Raw genomic sequence first — 22,847 nt, 5'->3', positions numbered from 1 at the left:
GGAGTCCAGGCTGAAAACCAATTCACAATTGTTTGAACACTGTGTTTCTCTTGTAGAAAGAGAAAACAATAAATCGGCCTTTCTGTTGTTGATGTTGTCTGTGTGACCAAGGCTTGCTGATTGCAAAGCTTTAAAGAGCATGTTGATAACAGCAAAAGAGCACGCTTTTTCTTATGCTCTAATTTAGGAAATGACCTTGCCTTGACTTCACACCCTGCTTGCTGGTGGGACTGGAAGCTTCTTCAGTGATAGACAGCTGTCTCACAGATGTTTTTTCATTTTTATGAGGCAAACATATCAGCAGAGCTATATTAAGTATGTCTGCATCACATCAGGCCCTGGGCAAAGCAGAGGTTTGTTTTGTCTGAATGTTAACATTAAATGGCACAATTTTACTGAACTATTTAAATTCTGAACTCCTGTCTCTTTTGTGTGCAGGTAGCATGGAGGACTGGGTTACGAGTAACCTGGTAAACCTCATCCTGTGTGGTTTACAAATTGAATCTGTCTCACGGCTTCATATCTCTCAAATGAAGTGTGCCTTCAGTGTTGGATGATAAGCCACTATCCCAGCTTCCTCAGTGATGCCTTAAATATAGTAGTTATTTGTTTTGGAAACCAAAATTTTTGCAATTCAGTAACTGAAACACTCAAAAAAAATTTGTTAGAAGAAGTCAGATTGGACTGGCTCTGTGTTTACCACATCCAGGCAGCCTAATGCTTCAAAGGAGTGTTTAGAATGGGAAGTCAGCATAGTGCAGTTGTGGTCTGGACAGCTTAGGGAGAATGTTAACATTTGTCTCCTGTCCTTTGACCAAATCCATCCAAACCCTCCCTTCTGAGAAAGGAATCTCTCACTGTCCAGCCACTGCCTCGTGTTACCCATATCAGAGCTAAGCTGGTAAACAATAGCAAAAACTTCACTTCAAAACTTTGCATGTTTCCCCTAAACCTGGAAGATATAGGGGTTCTAAACTTCTTGATGGGTTTTTTTATTAACCATCTTCTGAATTTATGTTACAACTGATAAAGAAAGGATGAGTTTCTGACAGTGTCTAGTCATAGGAACAGGATAGTTGAGGGAAATTTTGCTTGACAATTAAGCATTTCAGCAGAATTCTTTGGTTTGATTGTATACCTTTTCAAACAATATTTTATAGTTGTACATTACAATTGGAGTTAAGAAAGAGGAGATAAAAAGATAAAATAAAACCCTTAACAAAGAGTACTTTGATGCAGCCAAAACAATTTTTTCTCAATTTAATTTTGGCAAAACTTGGTGAATTTAGGCTTTCTGTTCCAGTTTAGAGAACAAAAACCCACAGCAAAAATGTCTTCAAAAATATTCAAAATTACTAGTTTTGAACAGGCCTACAGAAAACATTCACTAGGATTATTTCAGCCTATGACTAAAACTGCCCTGGTGGCAAATGACAGCATCCCAATACATACATTCTACACAGAGAGGAAATACCACATTTCCTCTCCTTCCAGGAATTCTCACTTAATATTTTATGAAAGATTATTGGTCTCATCCTTAAACATCTGATCTGGACCTGGCAGAAGGTTTCATACCATGCCATTAAACAAAATATCTCATCTAACAAAAGAGAAGGGGCTTGGATGGGCTTTAAATCACTCTCATACAGGGACACTTTGCCCTGAGTTGGTGTGTCAAGAATTCTTGCGGAGATCCTGTGCCACCCTCACCCACTTTCACCTCTGCCAAGCCTTGCAAGTGAATTATCAGTTGCTCAAAGGGCCTGAAGGAGAGAAAATGCCCCTTTCAATACAAATGGCTTTTTAGAGCTGGAGAGACTGAATAAAGGGGACAATTTTTTTTTTCATGTAGAAGGCTGGCATAAGAGGGAATATCTTTGCGTTTTCATCCCGGAGACAGTGTTCACTCCTTATGCTTTTCAATCATAAAAGCTGTACTTTTGCCTGTGATGATATGCTGCAGAAAGTATTTGTGGTGAATATCAAAGCACAGACAGCTTTCTCACTTCCAGAGTAAGGTGATGCACAAATTTTACTGAGCTCTCCCTGTAAAACCCATCAAACAGGTGTGTTTTCAGAGCAAAGAACAGAAGTGCATGATTAAACTATGCTGGGCTTCAAGCTTAAAAGGCAAGTGGCAGAACTCATTGCCCTGAGAGACCCAGCAGTTCCTGGACATCTGGATCATCTCCACCTCAAGTGGGACAAGAAAAAAAACAACTTCTTCATTGCTTTTCTTGGCTTAGCAACTTCTCCATAGCAAAACAAAAGGCAGACACTCATTTGATACTGGAATGCCCCATGGATAGGAAATATGAATCTTGGTGCTGCCTATTCTTCGCAGCTGCATGTGAGTTACCCAGCACTGCAGGGCAGGAGCTGCAAGGGAAAAAACAGTCTCCCAGAAGATATGAGAGAAGTTTGATGGAAAAAAAATGAATCCCTCTTTAGACTGTATTTAAGAGTAGGACTGAGGACTGTATGTCCTGGTCATCTTTGTGTTATGGTTTCTTGTCGCTGTTGGGGCGGTCAGGACACAACGAAGAGACCAGAAGCAGTCTCATTTGGCAACTGTTTAATATGAAATATGTCCGACTTTTTATACACTCTGTGATAGTTTATACTTCTTCTACCTTAACTATTGGCCACAATAAATCAACATAACACCATTGGTGAAAAGTTACAGTGACTTAACTAACTTTCTAAAAATACATCATCCAGCTGTGAAGTTTTCTTCTTATCTTTCTTCTGTTCCTCACTTCTTTCGGTCTCCTTGGTTACAGCCTTGGAGAGAGCTCCTTATCAGCTACTTCTTTGCTTCTTCAGCTAACAGGCCCGCTGTTAGCTCCTTCCACAGTTTCTCATATGCTGGACCTAAATCTGAAATACCTATTTTGTGTGGGGAGAGAAGGCCAACTGTCTCATACATGTTTTAAACAAATTTTCTTTATTGCAAAACTGTATGAAACCAGTCTCTTCCTTCAGTTCATCATAATTTCCAGAGCTGCTGATGAATAGTGTTTACTGGGACATCTGAATAAGGCCAGCCTTATTAATTTGTCATTTTGAAATTTTGCCTTTTCCTAGACCATAGGTAATTATTGCCTGTAAGTAAGAGGCATTTACTGAAATTGTTATTTCCTGCAATAGTAGTAATAATAATAAAAAACAGTTATAAGTCCCACTTCATTACAACTGAAGCAAACGAAGTATAGGAGCATGGTACACTCAAATTCAAGAAACAAATATTTTATTGATGATTTCACAGGATATCACATCCACCAAGGTAAATAAATTTAAATCAAACATATGATTTCTATTAAAAAAAAAAAAGTTCCAGGTGCAGCTCTGCAGAGGTGTTGAAGATTTTCAGTTTTGCACAAGTTGTGAACAGATGTATTTCCAGCTGTAGGTTTTGGATCTTTAGAGGAAATTCCCTTCTAGCAGATGGCAGCTTTCTTTTCTCTTCATCAAACTGTTTATTTAGTCTGGTTTTAATAAATTTAGTTAGAACTTGTTTATGCAGTTGTAAGGGGTGTAATTCTGACTTTGCTGGTGATGTACATCACCATAGGATTTGACTTATTGGATACCATTTCACATCTGCAGCTCACAGACCTTGGTGGGAAACAGTTTCACCTGGGAGCTATGCATAAACAAATCTGTGGATTTTCAGTGGTCTAGTTTTACTTAAAAATACACAAAAATTGAAATTTCACCTCTGCATAAGGGCATGAGATTTATGTGATCATTTGGCTGGTCTGTCAGTCAGTATTTCTCTAATGATGGGGTTGAGCCCAACAGCTAATTTCAGCCAAAAATCTAAAACACACTTAATCTCCTGCAGCATCTGTGGATTTTTTTGATCAAGAAGAGAGATCCAAGTTGATGTCCCACTGAGAAAATAGCAGGAGATTGCAGCTGCCAGAGGCTCCATGGGATAGGAAGGAGGCGACTGTACAGAACCCTCAGCTCACCAGGCTGTTCCTTGCTGATCAAGGCTATGAGGAGTAAATCTCTGAGCATTTCTTTTCAGCATTTCTTTTTTTTTGTATGTCCCAGAAGCCATGTATGCACCTGACAAGTCCTGTATGGTTTTTGTGGGTTTTTTTTTGTTGTTTGCTTGTTTGTTTGTTTTTTTGTTTTTTTGGGGTTTTTTTCTGTAGCATCAGACTTCTTCAATCTGTTCTTTAATTTTCTTTGTTGGAAAATTGAGCAGAGGTACTTCAGAGGGATATTGCAAGATTTAATTAACTTTTACAAAGAGAGAGAATATGAATAGGTGATAAAGACTAGAAATGGAAGTACAATACTAAAGTGTAGTATTGATTTAGAGACATCTGTCATTCCAAATCTCAACATTTGGGCATCAAGTCTACTTTAAAATACAACAAACAGAGGCAACTCTTTAATTTCTTTAAAGCCAAATGTGTTGTTTCATGTAAAAGTGGAAAAAAAAAAAGGAAAAAAGGAGGGGGGGAGATAAAATTACCTCCCCCAGACTCTGGACTCCTAAAACACGGTCTGCATTCTTACTGATTTCTCAGAGTACCCTTCTACAAAGGAGTGTCTCCCGCTCTGTAGATCCCCCTCTGTTTTTCTACCTTTGCTGCAGAAGCATAGGGCTGAGTGGTGAAGCTGTGATATAATGGCTCTTTCCCCATCTCTAAAAGGTTCCATATTTCCAGCCACAGGGGAACTTTCTTCCAAAAAAATCACCTTCACAGAATGATGCACATTTCAAAGGAAAAGCACATGAAGTGCTTTATTGGTATGCTTCTGCATTGAGTGTGTCAGCAGGACACTTTTCTGTTTTTTCTTTGTGTTGTAATAATGCTCTGCTAATGAAGGTGCAACATGAAAGGCTGCTCTTTAGAGGATTTGAGTTTAGTTCTGTGTGGAACAAGAACACAATAAAGCAAATAGTATTTCCATGCAGAAGCATTGAGGCGAGACTATGATCACTATTAGAAAGCCTGTATTTCTCCATATCTCAGGTAATTAGGCACCACACACGTACTTTGTCTTCTGGACATAGGCAGTGTGGATTTGAATTTAGAATTTAGCTCTCTACTTTTGCCTACAACAGACAGTATTAAAAACAGATTAAAATAACAGCAATAGAATTGAAAAGGATGTTGCAGAGAGTTTTATGTGTATATCTATTTGCATTATCTTTTTTGTGTTCCTGTGCTATGTGAAGAATTTGAAATTGAGTTGCCAGTTCCTAAGTCTGAGTCCTATTCTGCTTTTGCTCCACTTGAGGCAAAATACTGAGTTTTAAAGAAGTGAGGAGGGTAATGGATGAAATTTAAAGCCATCGTTTTGTTCACTGATTTATTTCTCCTGCTGCAATACTTTTTGATGCGGATTTAATTAGCTTAGTTTGTAGCTCCCCTTATTCTTGTTTTATTAATTAATTCTTCACTCCTGGTTAAGCAGTGACATTTCTTTTTGAAAGGTAGGGATGAGCAAATAATTTATAATTAATAATGCTTTTTGCCAAACATCTCTGGGCAGATTGTGAAAATTTTTACCTAATTTGTGTATTTTCTGCATGTATCTTCCTGTACCTCACACGTTTCTGTAAGAGGCAGATGCTTTTCCCCCCACACATTTGGGGGATTTCTCTCCCTGATGTTTCAGGTCAGGAGATTCAGCAGCACTTTGGTTAAAATTGTCAAAAAGGACAAAAAACCATTGAGGAAAAAGTCACTAGACAGCAAACCTATTACCTGACAACCCATTTCGTAGTTTAAAAAAATTTAAACTTTCAAACACCAGTTTCAGCCTGGTGACATCAAGAAGACAGTTTCCAAAATTACTGGAGAGAGGCTGACCCACTCAGAGAGGCAACCAAATCACCAGGTGCTGTCCTGAGCCACCTCCAGAGGACTCTGGGGAGGGTCCAGGCTGCTGTACCTCAATGCAGTCAGCAGATATTCACGCGGGAGCTTTGCTGTTTATCACATTTGCTTTGCAACCCAGTGCCCTTGGCTAAGGCAGTCCATTAAGAGGTCTGTAATATACACTGTCTCACTGTATCTTTCTCTAAATGAGATTTTAAAGAGGAAAGCTCTAAGTGGAAAATGGTATCTGCCATGGGAGCACTAATTTAGAGTATCCATACCCTTGCAGGACCCAGCTGGCCACAAGGGAAGCATGGTGGGGCACCAGGGAGGTCTCAGCCCAGGGAGCAGAGCAGAGCCCATCGCACTGCCACGCACCCTCATTAGTGTTCTTGCCACCAAATGGTGCCTGGGCAGGCCCAGGCTGTATGAGGACAGCAGTGCCCAGACAGGGACAGTCTTTGGGGCTGCTGAGCCTCCAGCTTCACAAACCTGACTTCTGCTCCCTAAAGACAGGTTTGCAAAAGGAAATGTAACCCCATAATGCAGAAGCTACAGGTTCAGGGGCTATGACTGGAGAGTGAGATGTCTTCTGTGGTGATATCACCTTCTCTTTAAGTCTGATGTGCCTCTTGTGTGCATGTGGGGAGAAGGGTGACTTGTGTCCACATCCAGTAACAACCACAGCAACAAGCAGGGCATAGGGTTTTGGCAAAGCACTGGGCTGCACAGCAGGGCCTTTGCCTGTTGAGAGGTTAAAATGATGGGTGGAAGAGGGTGTGCTGCTGTTCTGACAGCCTGTCTCAACTGTGCAGTGCAAATGCAGAGAGCTACTTCCTTAGGCTACCCAACGAAGCTTAATGGGAAATGTAATATGTAGAGGGTCCGGCAATGCCCACCTATCCAACGGGAATTCCCATCTGGAATCATCCCTGATGGACAGCACAAGAAACAGTCTGTCTTCACATAGTAAGCATTTTGTGAGTGTAGGATGTGTGATTTTTACTTGTGAGATGAGATTACAATTCCACAATTCCCTCTGTTTTGAATTTATTCTACAAGGTAGCTTGAATGAGGTAGTAAACCTTATGTCATTATTGGCCTAAGTTAAGCATCAAACTAGCAAGAAACCCAAGTATGTCACCTGTGCTATTTAAGGTTTTCAGATCAGCTGGTTTGGACCTATTTCTGTGCACCAATTTTTGAAGTACAGTAGACGATGGTTTTGTTATGTATGTTCCTTACTTGGGTGCTGAGAGTACTCAGCTTCTGAGCAGCTCCACAGCACATTCCTGCAATGACAGAGTCTGACAGATCTCAGGCTTTGCTACCTAAAATCGTTTCATAATATGTCTTGTTGATGCTTTCATCTGAAAAGCATATTGGCATTGTGAAGAGAAAAAAGAAAATGTCAGTGCTTTTCAGTGAAGTAGCGATTGACTGAAAAATGCAAGTGCATCTTTAGGATCAAGACTTGGTAACATGAGGACTTGAATCCTCCTTAGTGTCTAAATATTCTGCTTAATGGCTTTGGTATGAAATCTTCAGCATTAGTTTTGTTTATCTGCAATTCAGCTCACCTCTGAAATTATGATTTCCCTTACTCTCTATTCATCTCAACCACAAAAAGTATTTTTCTCTCTGCTATCGCTCAATAAAGTTATCTCTACACATAAAAATAATTAGTTACTATTTTTATTTGGAATTTTTCTTTGTTACTGATTGTTTGGGTGGTGGTTTATTGGAAGTTTTGTATATTGCATATATACATCACTTCCAGAAAGTGCTGTTCAATGATATGTCATAAATGCTGCTAGCATCAGCAAAATTCAAAAAATTAATTGGAACAAGTTGGATTAATCCAACTTGCTCTAGGACTGGCATATTCTGTTTCATCTTAAATGAAGTAAAGTAATTAATTTTGTGTAGTTTTCATTTTCACATTAACATTCTCTTCTGTGAAGTGTAATTGCCTTCTTGTTGTTTGCAATACTGTAGTCGTTTTAGTTGGGGCAGTTCTCTATAGGGAAAGACACAGGACCTTCCTAGAGAACTTGCTACATGGACTAGACAGTCAGAAATAGAGGACACTTAAGTGGTCTGATTTACCTAAGGTCATACAAGCCATCAGCAGAGTGAGAATCACAATCCAGACTGCCTCAACCTTATTCCAGTACTGTATCCAGTGACCATGCTGCGTCTTAATGTCACTGTTCTTATTGTTCTTTCTTTATAGTTCGGGATCGGGTACGATCTAAAATGGAGAGAGATATTTTGGCAGAAGTGAACCATCCTTTCATAGTCAAGCTTCATTATGGTAACTATAACAAAATATAATTAATGTTTGTTCTTAAATTGGGTGGGGGATTGTAACTAGGTGTGTTACACTTCCGTGCAGATGCCCCCTGCCTACTTATGACTCTGTTGCTAATAAAGTCATAGAGGCTGCCTGTGTGAAATTCTTCATTTATGCTGAAGGAGACATCCAGTACTTGTAAGTTTCAGCCATTCCTCCATTAAAATAAATTTGTCACGAAGTCTGATGTGTTAGGTAGTGCTGGTAGGGTAGCTGCTGAGTTTACATCTGCCAAACCTTCACCCACTGTCAGGTATCATTTAGAAGGACAGAGAATTTAAATAAAAGCAGGTTATAATAATCAGTACCAGTCTAAATTTGTATAGGTGTGTACATGAATGTGGTGTCTTGCTGGAATTGCCTCCTACCACGCCAGCCCCATTACTACTGTGACAGGTATCCTGAGGGCATTTGGATATGTGGGCTCTTCTCTCACACAAATATGGAAACCTCTCTCTATGCCTCACTCTGACTCCTGATACTTTGTGGAGTGGGAAACGCTGTTAATTCATAAGTGCTTAACACAGAACTGAATTTATTAGTAATGCACTTTTGTCTCTCAACTGACACTATTTTTTCACATAGCCAAAGCTCAATTGCTAAGTTCTATACAGAAATGGGGTTTTTTTTTTGGTTCTCAAAGTTTTGAAGTGACAGTGATGCAATAGCATAAATGATACAGCAATGGTGTGAATGATACACTGCTAGTCAACAGGACTTACTCGTTGGGGATTTTATCTTGATTCAAACTTCCAACATCTTCATCCTTTTCTAATGTAGCATTTCAAACAGAGGGAAAGTTGTACCTAATACTAGATTTCCTGCGGGGAGGTGACCTTTTCACCAGACTCTCCAAAGAGGTAAGCTGATACATCTTTAACTCAGAAATGAAAGACTGTCTTGGATTTTCAGAACTCAAATTGAGTTCATGGGAATGAAAAATGGCATTGGGAATAGTCATCTAGATATGTAATGGAGCTATCTCATCTTGCATGGTTAAGTGGATTCTTAATAACTGTATTTGAATTATGCCAGAGGTAATGCAGCAGATACCCTGTAGGCATCACTGCCAGAGAAAACTGCTCCACTGCTAAGCCATTCCCTATCAAAATAGCCCCAGACTCAATGCTTTCAGAGTAAGTCCTTGATGTGATGAGAAACAGTCTGAGAAATCAATCCCCAATACATTTTGCCCTATGGATGAGCACAAAACCACTGGAAAAACATATTGCCAGCAGAGGGAAGAGATGACCATGGGTCAGGACCAATCTCTGCAGCTGCTGGGAGCAGGTTAAGGGCCATGCACCAGCCCAGACATGGGAGATTAACTATCACAGTCCTCACCTGCCCTCCTTCTGCCTGCCAGGAGCAGCTGCTGCTTCCATGCCCTCCCCAAGCTCTCATGTCAGCTCCCCTGTCCTCTGCATGCCTTGCCCCTGGAGAGGGACTGCTGCAGGCAGGGAATGTTCCAAGTTCTCACTGGTGCCCAAACAGAGCAGTCACAGTAGGTTTTCTAGGTTCATTTAGCTCTTTCCTGTATCTCCAAAGCTCTGTGAACCAGCAGTTCCAGAGAGGTCCTTGCAGGGAGGCTCTAGGGAGGCAGCATGCAACTGCTCTGCAGTTGTCTGTGCCCTGGTGTTTTCTGTCACCAACATGACGTCCCCAGCCCTTAGTACTTCTAAGGGTGTGGGAACAGGGATGCAGGCAACCACTTAGCACAGAGTGTTTAACCACAGGAACATTTCAAATGCCATCTTGAGGGGAAGCTCTGTTGCTCTTCTTGGGTTTGGGGAGCTACTGATGGACTAAAAGAGCTGTGAAAATAGTATTTTCAGTCAAAATTCCCCAGCTCTCCCCGACCCCGATTCAATTCCTGATTCAGTGGCATGCTGCAGGATGCTGTGTGCACTGCAACTTGGGACCCCAAGCTTTTGCTTTTAAGGCTTCTTTGCTAATGCAAGAAGACATTGGTAACAAGTTAATTACACTGCTAAGTAATGATCCTTATATAAATATTCAGTCCCTGGTAGGAGTTATTTTTAATATGAGGAAAAATATTTTAAAAAATTTAATTTAAAATGTCCTTCTGCTGTTGTCATGAGACCAAGCTTTATTAGCGAGGCAGCACTGCTGTCTCAGGAAGGGCCTCTCTGGTTTCATGGAAGAAGACAGAAAATGTGGCCCTTGCCTAAGAGGGCAGGTCCCTGTTCCGCACAACCAGGGAACTCAAAAGTGGAAGTTAACAGCTCAGACTTTGTACTTCTTTAAAAGCTTCATGTTTTCCCCAAAGCTTGTCCAGGGCAATTCACCAACTCCTGTGCTGTATACCATTGTTAATGACACATTAAGCTGACGGTAAAAACATACTTCTCTTTTTTCAGTGTTAGCAGCTCACCTTGCCTGCCTATACTTTGCAGCTCTTTAGGGCAAGGTATTGCAAGAGAAGAAGTTCTGGGAGAGCTTGAACTTTTTGCAATTTGTAGTTAGAGATTTGGTTGAAAGGTATTGATTTCAGTGGACTTTCAGTCAGATCCCATAGACATATATTGTGTGCATGTATGCAGAGCTTGCCTATTTCTTGCTCTGTCTTTTTGAGAAGTCTGACTTTAACTAGGTGTATCTGTATAGATGAGAAATTTCCTGGATTCTATTGATTTAATTTCTTGCCTACATTATTTATTTTAAATCTTATAAATAATTTAAATTTCTTTTAAAATTAATGTCATTTTTACATTCAGTACAATTAAATTTGAGAGTTTTTGCTTTTGTGTTTTTGTTTCTAGCCTTTGCAGTAAAATTCTTAATTAAATTATGTGACATCTGTGCTCTGAATAATCTCTTTTTTTTTCTCAGCTGTCTGGAACTTCTGAAAGCACTCAGATATTTTGGCTATCCCTTTTTGAGAGCAGAGACCTAATTTTAAAATTAAGCCCTACAACTTCTACTGTAGAATTTACATTTACATATGACAAGTAAATTTTTATTCAGCTGACTCATTTTACTTCTGTCATGCATAATCACACTTCTGTAGTCAATATATCAGCTTCTTTTCTGCATTATTATCTCTGTGCATATACAAATTTAAAGAGAACATCTCAGATACAATGGAAGTTGGACCAGAGGGGTTTCCTGCCATCTGACTTTTTCAGAGTTTACTGGTTTTTTGATTACAGAAGTTTCTTCTCACCTAAAACACAGCTTTCAGTGTTAGCAGTGTCCATATCAGCTGCAGAAAACACTGCCTTCAGTTGGCACCTCATCAGGCCCCAAATGTTAGACAGCACATCACTGCTTATGGCATCTGCACTGATTTTCCTTGGGCCTCCAAGGCATGAGTTTTAAATCCACCTCTGATTCTCTTCATGCTGTGTATTCTGCTCCAACTTGGAAGTATTCCATTCCCCAAAAAGGTTTCCCATGCTATTTAAGGTGAATTTGGTAACCAAATGCCAAGACTGTAGCAAGTTAAGGGATATGAAAGCAATATGGGCTGCACTGAATGTGTTTAATTTTGCTGTTCATTTCCAAAGGCTAAGGAGTTATAATTTATTGCTAATATTGTGACATAATGTCATCTAAACAGATCAAACAGATGAATGAGAGCAGCATATTTTAAGGAACAGAGGTGCTCAACAGATCAAGTTTTGTTTTATAGGGAGAATCTGGTAAGAATTGTTAATATCAATTCAGACAAATTATGGACAATTGAACCTGATATGGTGGTCCTTCCAGCATTCCCAGCTTAGAAAATTCCTTTTCTGTGTCTGTTTAAGGCAAGCCAGCCCACCACTGTCCAATAAATAGATGTGGTCTTCTCTTTCTTCTCTCTAGGTGATGTTTACAGAAGAGGATGTCAAGTTCTACTTAGCTGAGCTGGCCTTGGCATTAGACCACCTCCATGGTCTCGGAATTATTTACAGGGATCTAAAACCAGAAAAGTAAGTTAACAAGGAGAAGTGAACTGAAACATAAATACTTGAACTTTAAGTTGTATCTGCCCCTTGTCACACTACTAAATGAGAAGGTGCCAGGAGCTCTGTCTTCCTTCTTTGTGAGACTACACGAGACCGTCACTAACAGCAGTAGGGTTTTCCTGTCGTACTATCTTAGCATGAGGCCAAATGTTTTGACTCTGCTCCAGCATGACAGAACCTCTGTGTGCCTGGCCTTCAGTTTTGTGAATGATTTCAGTAAAGAATTTAGATCCCTGTGCCTTAACTTCAGTGGCACCAGTCTCTGTTTGCAGCATTTAATCTGGTCTTCCCCCTGATGCAGTGTAAACCATTCAAAGCAACTCCACTTCCAGCTCATACAGAATATGGCATGGCACCATTCAGTGTTACCGGAGCCATTGCTTAAAGTAAATGAGCATGTCTGAGAACTTGTGTGCCTGTTAACTCATGAGAGACATGATAATCAGAACTTTTAAAACACTTGTATTAACTGTGCAAAATATTTTCCAAAATATTTCTCCTCACATTTGCAGCTATTTTTCACTCGTAATGTGGTCCTAATTTTCCTTTCTCTTTTTTATTTGCAATACACCAGTAGAACAAATGACACCCTCAGGCTGTCACTGGGAGTGACATGATACTGTTTATATTCTATGCCCTTTGCTTGGTGTTTTGCTGGATTCTGCTGTGACTACTCAAATAAATCAGGCTGCAACATTCCAAAGTTCCTTTTTAATTTAATGGTCACCAGCATTTATAACGGATAACCACTGAGGGCGGTCTTTTTGACAATTGCTTACACTTTCAAAATCTAACAGCACAGCAGCATTTTCCTTCTGTGACATCAAGCTGAAAAATATGCATCTCTTTCTTTAAAATGGAGTGTTACACTCTCACTCTCACGCGCAAAACATGAGACCAAAAGTGATGGAAGGTAGACTTTGTAGGTAAGAAGTTGAAGAGAAGGAGACTGTTTATCTGCATTGCAGTTCTGTGTGATTGAAATTTTAAATTCAATTTTATGTTTTGGTTTGAAAAATAGTAGTAGCATGCCGCTTCTCTTCCCCACGCTAGCTGATGTTGAGAGTGGGGGGCGGCAGTTTTTCCCCCTGGAGCTCCTTGAATCCCAGTTGTCAGTTGTTTTGGCGCAGTATAAAACAGGCAGCGCACACGGGTCCCAGGGAAACTTTATTTGATGGTGTTTCTTCCCCTCTTTCTTCCTGGGCCCCGACTAAGGGGCCAACAAAGACTTATATCTCAGGGGAAAGGCAGGGGCAGACCCAACTTCCAACAAATCAGGAGAGTTGGGAGTAAAAACCCAGGCGGGGAATAACAGGAGCGAACCAATAAACTTCCAAGGAAGAAAAACAGTCTTAGGAAATGGGTAAAGTTTGGAGAAATAGAAACTAGAAACTAGCTGACGACATTTCTGGGAAAAGGGTGGAGACAAAAGAAAAAACCAGCACCAAGGAAAAATACTAAATCACAAATCAAACCATAGACCCACTGATAAAACAAAAAGCACGATACAACAGTAGCAGTAGTAATACTATGTGAATTCAACAGATGTACATAGCATGAGCTCTCAGTCTTTTGGGCTAGTGAACTTTTTGTAGTTGACCAAATTTCCAATCTTGCCCATTTATGCAGTCAAAACTGGAAACGATTTGTCTTTGGCAAATGTGGGAAGTCATCCTACAATTAAACAACTGGAGGGAGAAAAGTACCAGTTTGTTCCTGATATGAAATGCAGGTAGGCAGTGGTGACATCCCAGCTGCTACACCACAGGCTCTTGCATCATCTGCCAGCAGCTCTTTGGTTTCAATTTCATTCTGAATTGCTGTTCTATCCATTCAGCATCAACAAACATGCATACAGTAGAATAACGCAAATTATAGGTTTTCTGTTTTAAACTTTGATTCTAGTGAGCATTCATATGGATCATGCACTGCTTTTCTCTCTGATGTTAGATGAGGCTGATTTTTGAGATAACACATGATGTATGAATCTCTTGTTTGAAGGTATCCAGATATGAGCTTGTATATTCAGATATGTTACAATGCCTTTATATTTTTAGGCATATGCTGTAATTTTTTGCTTTAGAAGAAGTTAGAAACTAAGGAGAAAATTAAATGTATGTCAAAACTCATACATTTCATTGTATGTTCATTGTACTTGAGATACTGAGACCTGGATTCTTCTGAGTTCTCAGCAGGAAGTGTCACTTAGCATCTCAAAAAACATCTCTCAGTGACTCCAGTTGCAAGTGAGAGCACTTTATATAACTGCAGACCAAGCTGACGTGCTTCAAATCAGGGATCAGTGAATCAAGAAAATGGAGCTCATCTAAGAAGGTGTCACTGATTTGTCATTGTCACATAGAAGCATGTTGAAAAGGTACAGATGGAATCCAGTTTTCTCTATATTTTTGTCTGAGCTGAGACCAGCCATCCCCTTCACTCTACTGCTCTGCTAAAATCCCTCCCTGAGTGTTACCAGTCTGCCAGCTGAGACAAGATTTCTATGGAAGAAAAGAAGTATCACCATGTAACTGGAGACCTATACACAGAGAGATCACTGTGTAAAGTTAAGGTGGCCGCCCTCAGTCTTGCATTTTCTACCTTTTATAAATGGTTTATGACCTCTGATCTACAGTTAAGTGGATTAACTGTGATACAGTTTAATTTGGATGCAATCGATATAGTGTAAAATTAGCTTATATGAATATAACTGTTTTATAGGAAAGACCCAGAAGTTCATACCTGGAGATAAAGCAAGGCTTCTGACTGAAAACCATGTCCTCTAAAATAGCTCTGTAAGTGCAAAGCCTATGTGTAGTCACACCTAGGACAGCAGAGCATGACAGCCTATGATTTCTCTGGAAGTTTAGATTTACGTTAAAGAAATAGATACAGCAGAATAAAACAATTACTCTCAGGGGGAAAAAATGCTAATTTTTTGAGTTACATCTGGGAAAGAATATCTTCCTAAATAAGATGATAAAAGAAAATTAGGACCATCTCAGGATGTTCTCATCCTCCCCTGGCAGGATCAAGACCATAACAGGTGTGTTGCTAACTCAGGCTTAAAACAGATGGTGAAAACTGTGCTGTACACAGGAAGCCTCTTGGCAGTGCTCCAGCAGTTGCTCATCTAAAATGTTGCTCTTAATACCTAGTTTGAAATTTTTTTGCTGCCACTGCAGGCCAATGCTGCTTGGCCTGTCCTAGAAGCCCCAACCTGCTTATTCTGCTCTCAGCAGCAGCCTCAGGGGGTTGTGAGAACATCCTTTTCCTTAGACCCTCTTCCGTATCCTAAACAATCCAGGTTCCGAACTCTTCTTCACTAGTCAGTCTTTACAGGGCTTCAGTCATTCTCATTACTCCCCTTTGGTTTCCCTCTCTCCTTTGAAGTGCAACATGCAGAATCACACACACGCATCTTCAGCAGAGGCATTACCAGCATGATTACAGCACAAGGTTTGCCCTGTTAGATTTGCAGAACTGGAGATAATTAATTTGTAATTTCCCAATTCTCTCTCTCTCTCCCCATATCTCTCCCCTTTATTAAAGACGGGTGCTGCATTAGACCTTTCATTGTTCAATGCTTTTGCTGTTCTTCAGATGCTCCCAAAATTAGCTGCTGATAGCAGCTTGTCAGCTCTGTAAGTTTGCTAAAATAAAGCTCATTGGAATGGTTTATGTTAAAAAAAAAAAACAAAAACAAACAAACAAAACAAAACAAACAAACAAACAAACAAAAAAACCAGCACTGTTCAAACCACTTGGAAGAACCCTCAGTACATTAAAATTTAAGGTTTAGCTTTTTTTTTTAAGATTCCCTGAGCAAAAATCCATGTTAACAATTCAAAGCTATGAGTTAATTTCCAATGCAACTGGGAGTTGTTCTCAAGTCAGCTGTACTTACCTCAAAAAGAAAAGTAATTGAGGTTTCTGGGTAAAGTCTTGTTTAGAACAAGCAGATACATCTCTTGAATTGTTGCAGAAAAATTTTTCTCCTTGAGTTGTCTTGGTGATTTCAGTGACATCCCTTGTGGGACAAGGTATTGTTCAGTCACACTGGAAGCCACTGAGTTCCTTAAATGATGAGGCATGTTTTTACTTAAGAACTGCACAATCAAGCTATACAATAAGGTATATATACCTTGGTATATGTGGTAAATATACCAAAATAGAAAAACGGGCACTTATTACAGAGTATATTATGCGTATTTTATTTCTTATGCTGTGGTTTGAGGGCATGAGTGACTTAGAGATAAGTCACCATCTGAAAATGGACAAACTGTTATTAATCTTAGCCATTTCTATTTTCAGGAACCTAGATGCACCTTGCTAACCTTGCTAGAGGCTTAGGTTAACAAGGGGTGATGTACATTTTAAGGCCCTCAGTTGTCTACACAAAGGACAGTGTAGACACTGTGCTCTAAAAAGCCAAACACCACTTTTAATGCAGCATGTTGCCAACCATGACTACTAATTTATGAATGTACCTGCCCTGTGTAGAGAGGGGAGATCTGAGAATCAGTAAACGACAAAGGCTTATGGTGGAAAGCTTCCATTGATGTAAGCAGCCCCTTTTTGACTTCATGGTGTCAACGGAGCTACAGCAGAGAGGAATTTACATTCAGCAGGGTGAGAGAGCATGGGGTCATACGAACACTGAAATGTCACAAAACACAATTTGTGAGATTCATCTCTTTAGTATATATTTGACTTCTTCATCTGGTACTTTCATAACAAAATGAAATAAAACACTTTTGATGAAGTCTCAGGTTTTATCTCCTACCTGAAAATTTAGCTACAGTTTCTGATTAACATAAAGTGTGGGTTGAATCTTCTGCAAAACTGCTCTCACTTAGAAAGAAACTTATATCATCAAAAAAAAAAAAAAAAAATCCAAAACCAAACCAACCAACCAAAAAAAAAAACAAAAAAAAAAAAAAAAAGAAAAAAAACAAAAAAAAAAAAACCCAAAACAAACACCAACCAAACAACAACAAAAAAAACCCCCACAAAAACAACGGAACCAACCCCAGAGTTCCAGCTTTATTAGGTTTGGCAGAACATCACATTGATTTGGGGATATTGGAGCTCAAAGCAAAACCCTGAAGACATGACTCAAAACTAAAAATTAAGAGAGAGAGAAATGGGAAAGAATTTTTCAGGCCTTGATTTAAGAGATTATATAAAACAATGCCAACAACCCATTACAAAAGCTTTTTTCCCCTGTGATAAAGCTGCAGCAGAAAAGTTGATATGGAGTTTACAGTCGTAGTTCTGCTATGGGACTTCTCCTGTAACTCAGACTGTGTCATTCCTCTACTACAAATTTAGCTGCCCCAACCTCTAGCATGGAGATTTCCAGCCTTTCTCTTCTCAAGGCATACCTCTAAACCGAGGTCAGTGAAAGCAGTTTGTGGGATGGTTCTGATGCTAAAATATTCAATCATAGAATAATAGAATATCCCCAAGACAACCCCAAGGATCACACCCTGTGTCTGAGAGCATTCTCCAAATGCTCCTTGAACTCTGTCAGGCTGGTGCTGTGATCACTTCCCTGGGGAGCTGTTCCAGCACCCAACCACCCTCTGGGTGAAGAAATTTTTCCTAATATCCAACCTAAACCTCCCCTGACACAGCTTCAGGCCATTCCCTCAGGTCCAGTCACTGGTCACCACAGAGAAGAGATCAGTGCCTGCCCCTCCTCTTCCCATTTTGAGAAACCTGTAGACTGTGATGAGGTTTCCCCTCAGTCTCCTCTTCTCTAAGAGATGCCCTTACTTTGTGGCATTTTTTGTTCCACAATATGTGTGGTTCACTTATTTATGGTGTTGGCGTATTTTTCACCTAATAACTGTTACTACTGCTTTGAAGAGGAGGTTTACAATGGCAGTATCCTGTAAAAGCACTCAAGCATTAGACTGAACAAATAAAATGAGAAAACCTCCTAGCTGAAGTTTGTCATTCAGTATTATTGCAACCTAGTTTAGCATTTAAAAGTAGTCTACTTTTTTATAATTTCAAAACATTAAGAACTTCTGGTTGTTTTTCCCCTTCCATAGAATAATACTATCTTATTTCAGATTAGTTTGTTCTGCAAACCATAGCTAAAGTAATTGTGATTGTCACAATAGAATGTCTGCTATGGATATTGTGGGATAAAAAGGAATTGTAAGGTGACAAAGATAAAAAGAGTACAGAGTATGATTAGATAGAAAGTTTGCTTCCACTGTCACAGGAAACCTATTTGTCTATTGTTGTAATTTGCATTTGTCTAACCAGGTACTTCTTTTTTCTTAATTTCACTCTAAGATAATTCAGTGCAACAGGTACCTATTTTCCCCCCTCACAATTAGCATATTGTTTTCTTTTTACATGAAATATAATCTTTGGTTAGTAGCTGTAGCATTATTTGTGCTGCCAGATGGCAAATGTGGAGGCACCCAGATGTCCAAAGGGTGCTGCCAGGGGCCACAGAGGAAGCTGCCAGCAGCTGAGGGCATGGTAGAAGGGTGATTGGAGAATGTGAGATGAAGGAACTGAAGCTCATGTTTTAGGGGATATGGGATACACATCCATTGGAAGCGAGGATCTATTCATTTTGGTGCTCATGCAAACAGTGTGAGAAAGAGTTGCTGTATGTTTCTGACACAACCTCAGGCAATATTATCAGCATGAAAGCTCTGTTGGAGTTGCTTCTATCCCTTTAATGAGGGTAAGGCGTAAGCCCTTTTATCAGGGCAAAGTAAGCACACATCGTGTACATACTACAGCAGCATGCATTTTCAATAGGAAATTATGAAATTTAAAACGCATTAAGTGTAAAATCAGTGCCTCTGGGGAAATTTCCTTTGAATTGCATAGTTATTCACAAGGGCTTCCTGGGTGTGGGGCAAAGTTTTGGGTGATTTCTGTGAGCTCTATTCCCCCTGCTATTTTTCCAGATTGAGGTCTGGGGAGTACATATATTCATGCTCACTTCCACACTGGCAGGTGTTTTATTCTGTTCTCTTCTGAAACACAAGTTTAGGTGTTTCAGTCATAAAAGTACATTTAAACATGCCTGGTATAGACTAGTACTTAGAAAATGTTGTGTTCAAGGAAAATGTGGAGAAAGAATAAAGGTAAGGTGTTTTTATTGAGAAGAAAAGGCTTTAATTATGGGACTCGTGGTACTGACTTAGTTGCTGGCTTTGATGACTTGCACAACAACTTTTTCTAAACACATGAATGACAGAAGAGCATCTTTTTTCAATTATGTTTCAGTTCAGACACAACTTTTCACAAAAGGATAGCTTATTATATTTGGTTCACTTGTATTCTATTTTATTCCTGAATAATTACATTAAAGTGATTCACTAAGAGAAGAGGAATATAAAAATAGCTGGCAACATGCTAGATCATTTTGAAAAGAAAAATATACTGAGTGTAACTAAGACTGAAGAAAGACCGCCTTCATTACTATGTCAGTTTTTATTTACCAAAATCATTATTTTTCAAATTTAGTGTTCGTTCTTGTTTCCACAAAAACTAGCACTGCTTTTTGTGAACTACAGAAATGCTGGAGTGCCTTTGTTAAGAAAAAATATGTTGGCAGGTGGCAAATGCGAGAACACTTAGATTTGGCTTCCAGGCTGAATTTTCATCTGTGCACTGGACAAAAAAAAAAAAAAAAAAAAAAAAAAAAAGCAGAGGCTGAGATCCATGCAGTTAGGCTGTGACTGGTCACTGTGCTCTGCAAGGACTTTTATTACTTCAGCATGACTTAATTTTAGGTCCAGTGAGTCCAAGCCTTGATTATTTCTTCAATTGCCTTTTCTTATGACAAGAACAGGAAATGTGTAGCTCCTTCTGCTGGAAGCATACACTCTGCAGCTGTTCACTTTGAACATCCTGTTCTTTCTGAACTCTGTTTGCATGCCCACCTTGAACATCCTGTGGAGCACAGAGGAGGCTCCTCGTGGAACTGCATCAGGCTGTGCATGCTTCAGACATGAGATTAAAAAAACCTGAGGTTCATTTTTCTTTCTGGAGCCATAGAATCCACTAAGGTTTTGTGTAAATAAGTATTTGAATCTTGCAATATCTCCTTACCTGACTTAAACATCTTTTATTCATGTTTTTTAACTGCACTTTGTGCCTGGCTAATGAATGAATGTTTCTTTTTTTGCTTTATAGCATTCTTCTTGATGAAGAGGGTCACATTAAGATAACAGGTATGTGAGAAATAGAAAACTTCATGCCTATAAGCTGATTTTTTTTTTCCTGTAGTATATTGCATGCATCCTCGTATTTGTTTGGAAGGAGTTTGCTTACAAAAACTAGAAGCCAGAAGAGTTTGAGTGTTGAGCTTCTCTGTCAATTTGTCAACCCCCCTGCTGCACAGCACATGGAGAACAGCCTTTTCTTAGTAAAATTGCGCTCTTGACTGATGTGAAGCAGGCAGGTTTGGCTGCTTGCCGCTGTGGATGGAAGGATGCTTCCAATATGACTATTTAATCCAGGCAGAGGGTGGCTGGAAGGACATCCCTTTGCCACTCTAGAGGCACTGTCTAGCCAGCCTTTTCACTGGTGTAATCTGGGATTATTCCAAATACTTTGGTTAGCTGCACAAGAATCCTCACTAACATTACCTTCACCAAACCTGAACTGTATATATCTGCTTATTTAAACTCCCTTCTGCCTTGAGCCAGAACCTCATTCTGCACAGGGAAAATTATATGCCTATTTTCAGGGTTATTAACAAGTGCCAGACACTACACATAGGCAGGGCTCCAGCACACACATGCCTGCGGCCTCTTTCTGCACACGGAGAGAAGGGCACTTCACTAGCTGGTTGGTGTGTTTCATTCAAACAATTTAAGCGAGCAAAAGCAGAAATAATAATTTTTAGAGACCTGACAAGTCCTGTTCTGCTTCAATTTATGTAGATTTTGGTCTGAGTAAAGAATCCATTGACCATGACAAGAGAGCGTACTCGTTCTGCGGGACAATAGAGTACATGGCCCCAGAGGTGGTCAACCGGCGAGGGCACACGCAGAGTGCTGACTGGTGGTCCTTTGGCGTGCTCATGGTAATGTAGAAATTGTGCTTATCTGTGGGAGGGATGGCTGTGGGAGAGATCAGATCCCTCAGATAAAAATTGCAGTGTCAGTGAGGTTTTTCAGAGAGGTATTGCACTCTCCTCAAGCCAGCCTTTTAAAATAACATGTTCAGATGCTCCCCCGGCCACCTTGCACCCCTCCTGCCTCTTCAGTCTGTGGGTTGTTGTTGCCAAGGTAGAAGAAGAAAAGATCAAGAAGTTGGTTTGTGACACTATGATTTTTTTTTCAAAGCTGTATGAACACTGTAAGTTTTTGGAAGCATTGTTTTATCAAGCATAGTGGTGTTCCTTGAGCTCAGACACCAGGCACCTGCTACTCTCACAGGGATATGTTTGAATAACAGAGCTGGTGCTGCTGTCTCCTGAGGTGGGCAGGCTGCAGATCTACCCTATGCTCAGGGCATGGCCATCACCAGGCAGCTGTGGCTCACAGGGTACCTCACCGTAGTTGTCACAGCAGAGCCAGGGCAGAATCAGAAATTAGCATAGCAACGTGCTCTTCCAATACAGCCCCATTTCCTGTGGAGGCTGGTTTTGGTAGCTATGTATTGCACTACATACCAAAATCCATAGAATATGTTTAATTTTTTTTTCACCTGAAGCAGACAACTGGTGCCACCAGAGGAAGCATAGGAAGCAATGTGAAAAAACAGTGAAAATTTAGGCTGGGGAGGGCCTACATCACTGATCTAGCAGGTTGGCAGCAGTTAATCTACATAAATATTGTAATTTATTGCCTGAATTATAAAAGAAGTAGAATATCCTTATCTCCTGTGTCCACAAATCCATTTGGGGATGCTCAGCACTTCTGAACCATGTACATTTATTCACAAAAATCAATAGGGTATGTCTCACAGAATAAATCTATCTCTATCCTTTAACTTTTTGTTATGTTTTTATTTTTGGTGAATAGCTGAGTCTTCTCACTCTTTGTCTCCCATTAAAAGATGGTGCATACAGTGTATAGATTGTTCTTCTTTCACCAGCTAATAAACTTTTAATAAACTGGACTACTTCCTCCATGGGTTTTGCTAGGCTTTCTTTTTTTTTTCTTTCCATTGCTCTTTTCTGTCGCCCTGATTTTGTAAGACTTTGTTAAGCCTTCTGATGTTTACATTCTTTCAACAAACTTTCTCACACACAGTTCTGTAAATAACCTATGTTTTTCATTCTTTCATGGAGGTGGAGAGAATTGATAGACCCTTGGTCTGTCCAGTGGCATTGGAGAGGTGGCACTGTCACCCTCCAATCCACTGTCACCTTTGGAAAACTATAAATGTTGGAGTCAGAAAATAAAGTTCTTTTTTGTTCCCCTCGAGAGCAGCAGTGTCTGTGCCATCATTTCATGCCTTATCACAACACTTTTCAACCCTCCTCTAAAGATTCAGCATATTAGAATTAGAAAAGACACTAATTCCTACAAAATGAGATTAATTTTAAAAAGTAAAAACCTTTTAACTCCGAGCTAATGTTTTAAGCCTTTAAGTGTTACCAGACATCTCAGAGAAAAATATGTCAATCAGGTCAACCTTTTTTCCTTTTCAACAGTTAGCTAGTTGGGACCA

General features: G+C 39.8%; 1 protein-coding gene across 1 annotated transcript in view; it reads left to right on the top strand.

Moving 5' to 3' along the window:
• Positions 1 to 22,847, top strand: part of RPS6KA2 (ribosomal protein S6 kinase A2) — a 163,470-nt gene that overhangs the window by 81,208 nt on the left and 59,415 nt on the right. Inside the window, exons 4-8 of the mRNA XM_041398163.1 lie at positions 8,086 to 8,166; positions 8,986 to 9,065; positions 12,037 to 12,143; positions 20,358 to 20,395; positions 21,110 to 21,252. Of these exons, the coding sequence (XP_041254097.1) occupies positions 8,086 to 8,166; positions 8,986 to 9,065; positions 12,037 to 12,143; positions 20,358 to 20,395; positions 21,110 to 21,252 (449 nt within the window). The remainder of the gene's footprint in view (positions 1 to 8,085; positions 8,167 to 8,985; positions 9,066 to 12,036; positions 12,144 to 20,357; positions 20,396 to 21,109; positions 21,253 to 22,847) is intronic.

This window comes from Onychostruthus taczanowskii, unplaced genomic scaffold (genome assembly GCF_017590055.1).
Source record: "Onychostruthus taczanowskii isolate IOZ18803 unplaced genomic scaffold, ASM1759005v1 scaffold141, whole genome shotgun sequence".
In the NCBI taxonomy this organism is placed as follows: Eukaryota; Metazoa; Chordata; class Aves; order Passeriformes; family Passeridae; genus Onychostruthus; species Onychostruthus taczanowskii.
Note: the sequence above shows the minus strand (reverse complement) of the source record. Positions and strands in the feature narration are given on the sequence as shown.